This window comes from Belonocnema kinseyi, chromosome 5 (assembly GCF_010883055.1).
Source record: "Belonocnema kinseyi isolate 2016_QV_RU_SX_M_011 chromosome 5, B_treatae_v1, whole genome shotgun sequence".
Lineage (NCBI taxonomy): Eukaryota > Metazoa > Arthropoda > Insecta > Hymenoptera > Cynipidae > Belonocnema > Belonocnema kinseyi.
The window spans coordinates 84,794,027-84,795,949 of record NC_046661.1 but is presented as its reverse complement, the minus strand read 5'-3'; the positions used below and the strand labels follow the sequence as shown (position 1 = coordinate 84,795,949).

Here is a 1,923-nt window from a genome sequence, read left to right as displayed (position 1 = left end):
CCAAAAGCAAGTTGGCAAGCTTACATCTGCAGAACGTGGAAAAAATGTGACTGTGCTTTTTTCAATGAGCGCTGGAGGTCAGTTCATACCACCCTTCTTCGTCTTTCCTCGCTCCCGCATGAATGATCAACTCATGATCGGTGCACCAAATGAAAGTGTAGGTGAAGCTCAGCCAAATGGCTGGATGAATGCAGAATTATTTTTGAAATGGATGAAACACTTTGTGAAATATTCAAATCCCACAGAAAAGGATCCAGTTCTTCTAATTCTTGATGGTCATGCCAGCCATAGAGACTTAGATGTTATTGAATTTGCTAGAAAAAGTCATGTACATATGTTAAGTACTCCTCCTCATACGACACACAAGCTACAACCGCTTGACAAAACTTTTATGAAGCCTTTCAAATCGTCTTATAATGATGAATGAGACTTGTGGATGAGATCTAACCATGGTATCAGAATCACTGAGTACGAGATTGCAGGGTTAGTCGCTTCTGCTTTTACGAAAGTTTCTCGAATGGATATTGGCATTCTGGCTTTCGATGCACTGGCATTCACCCTTTTAATAACAACATCTTCAGCGATCTCGATTTTATTGGTTCAGACATGACCAATGTTACAGAGAGTCAATATTCAGAGTCAGCGTCATTGCTTCCATCTTCTCAACTGCCAGAACCAACTCTTTCAACATCTGGACAGTCAGAACGAAGAAGATTACCTTCTCTGACACTGGAAATGACACCTTCAAGTTCTAGTCAACTTGGTACTCTCACTGATACTCCTCTTTCCAAACCTCAGATTGTCATTTCACAACAGCCCGAGTCTCAAGCTTTAGCTGACTTTGAACAATCGGCTGAGAAATTTAAAGCAAAACTTTCAAAATTGTCACCGGTTCCTGATGCTTCAAAAAGGAGAGCTACTGCACGTCGTCGCAAAGCAGAAAGGAGTGAAGTTTATACAAGTTCTCCATTCAAAAAGATGCTGGAAGAAAAAAAAGCAAATAAAGCAAATGCTGATTTAGTTAAGCGAGGAAAAAACTTGTTTTCAGAAAAAAGTGCTAGCAAAAAAGGAAAAAGTTTAGTCTCAGGAAAAGATGTTCGCAAAAAAAGCAAGCCAATTCAGAAAGAGACAATTTGTCCTTTGTGCCTTGAATCCCATGAAGAAGATTGGATACAATGCGGAAATTGTAAGGTTTGGGTTCATGAAGCTTGTGCCAACACACCGGAACTCTCAAATCAATATATTTGTGATTATTGTCTTAATTAACTGAGGATATTTTTACTGGCCGGTACTGGAGGCCAAATTTTTTAATATTGATTTTTCTTTATTTTAAAATTTTATTAATAAAGTTAATTATTACTTAATATAATGATATTTTATTGTTTTTATTTATAGCTTATGAGCTCCCTAATACATAACAAGGAATATTTAACATGTAAGTTAAGGTATTTTTTTAAAATTCTAAATAAAGCTTAAGGTGACGGTACTGCCGGACTCTCCCCTATCTCATTTCCTTTCATAAAATAACCTCTCTATTGTTCTTAAAATCGTCTAATTTTCTTAAAATCTTCAGCCTATTCCCTATTGGAGGAATTAACGACGCCAAGGAGTTGAAGTCTAATAATTTGAGAGCGGGAACATCGATGTTATTTTCTGTAATTAACGTGAAAAAAAGATATTATATCCATATAATAAAATATATCAAGTTCTTCCGGTAAATTCTAGAATAAACTCAAGTTCTAAGGGACATATTTGAACCCAAAACATTTTTTTAGAATACGTTGCACTTGAAGGTTATATTTATCATTAGACTGAAAATAATGAAAAGAAAAAAAGGTTCTGAAAATATTCAGGATTTTACTTGAGGAAATATTTTTTCACCTAGGTTTATAGGAAACTTGTTGCACTTCAGGCTAATGTAAC

General features: G+C 35.6%; 1 protein-coding gene across 1 annotated transcript in view; it reads left to right on the top strand.

Annotated features, from left to right (window-relative positions):
* Positions 1-427, top strand: part of LOC117173755 — a 4,154-nt gene extending 3,727 nt beyond the window's left edge. Inside the window, exon 4 of the mRNA XM_033362396.1 lies at positions 8-427. Coding sequence (XP_033218287.1) covers positions 8-427 — 420 coding nt within the window. The remainder of the gene's footprint in view (positions 1-7) is intronic.
* The last annotated feature ends 1,496 nt before the right edge of the window (positions 428-1,923 follow it).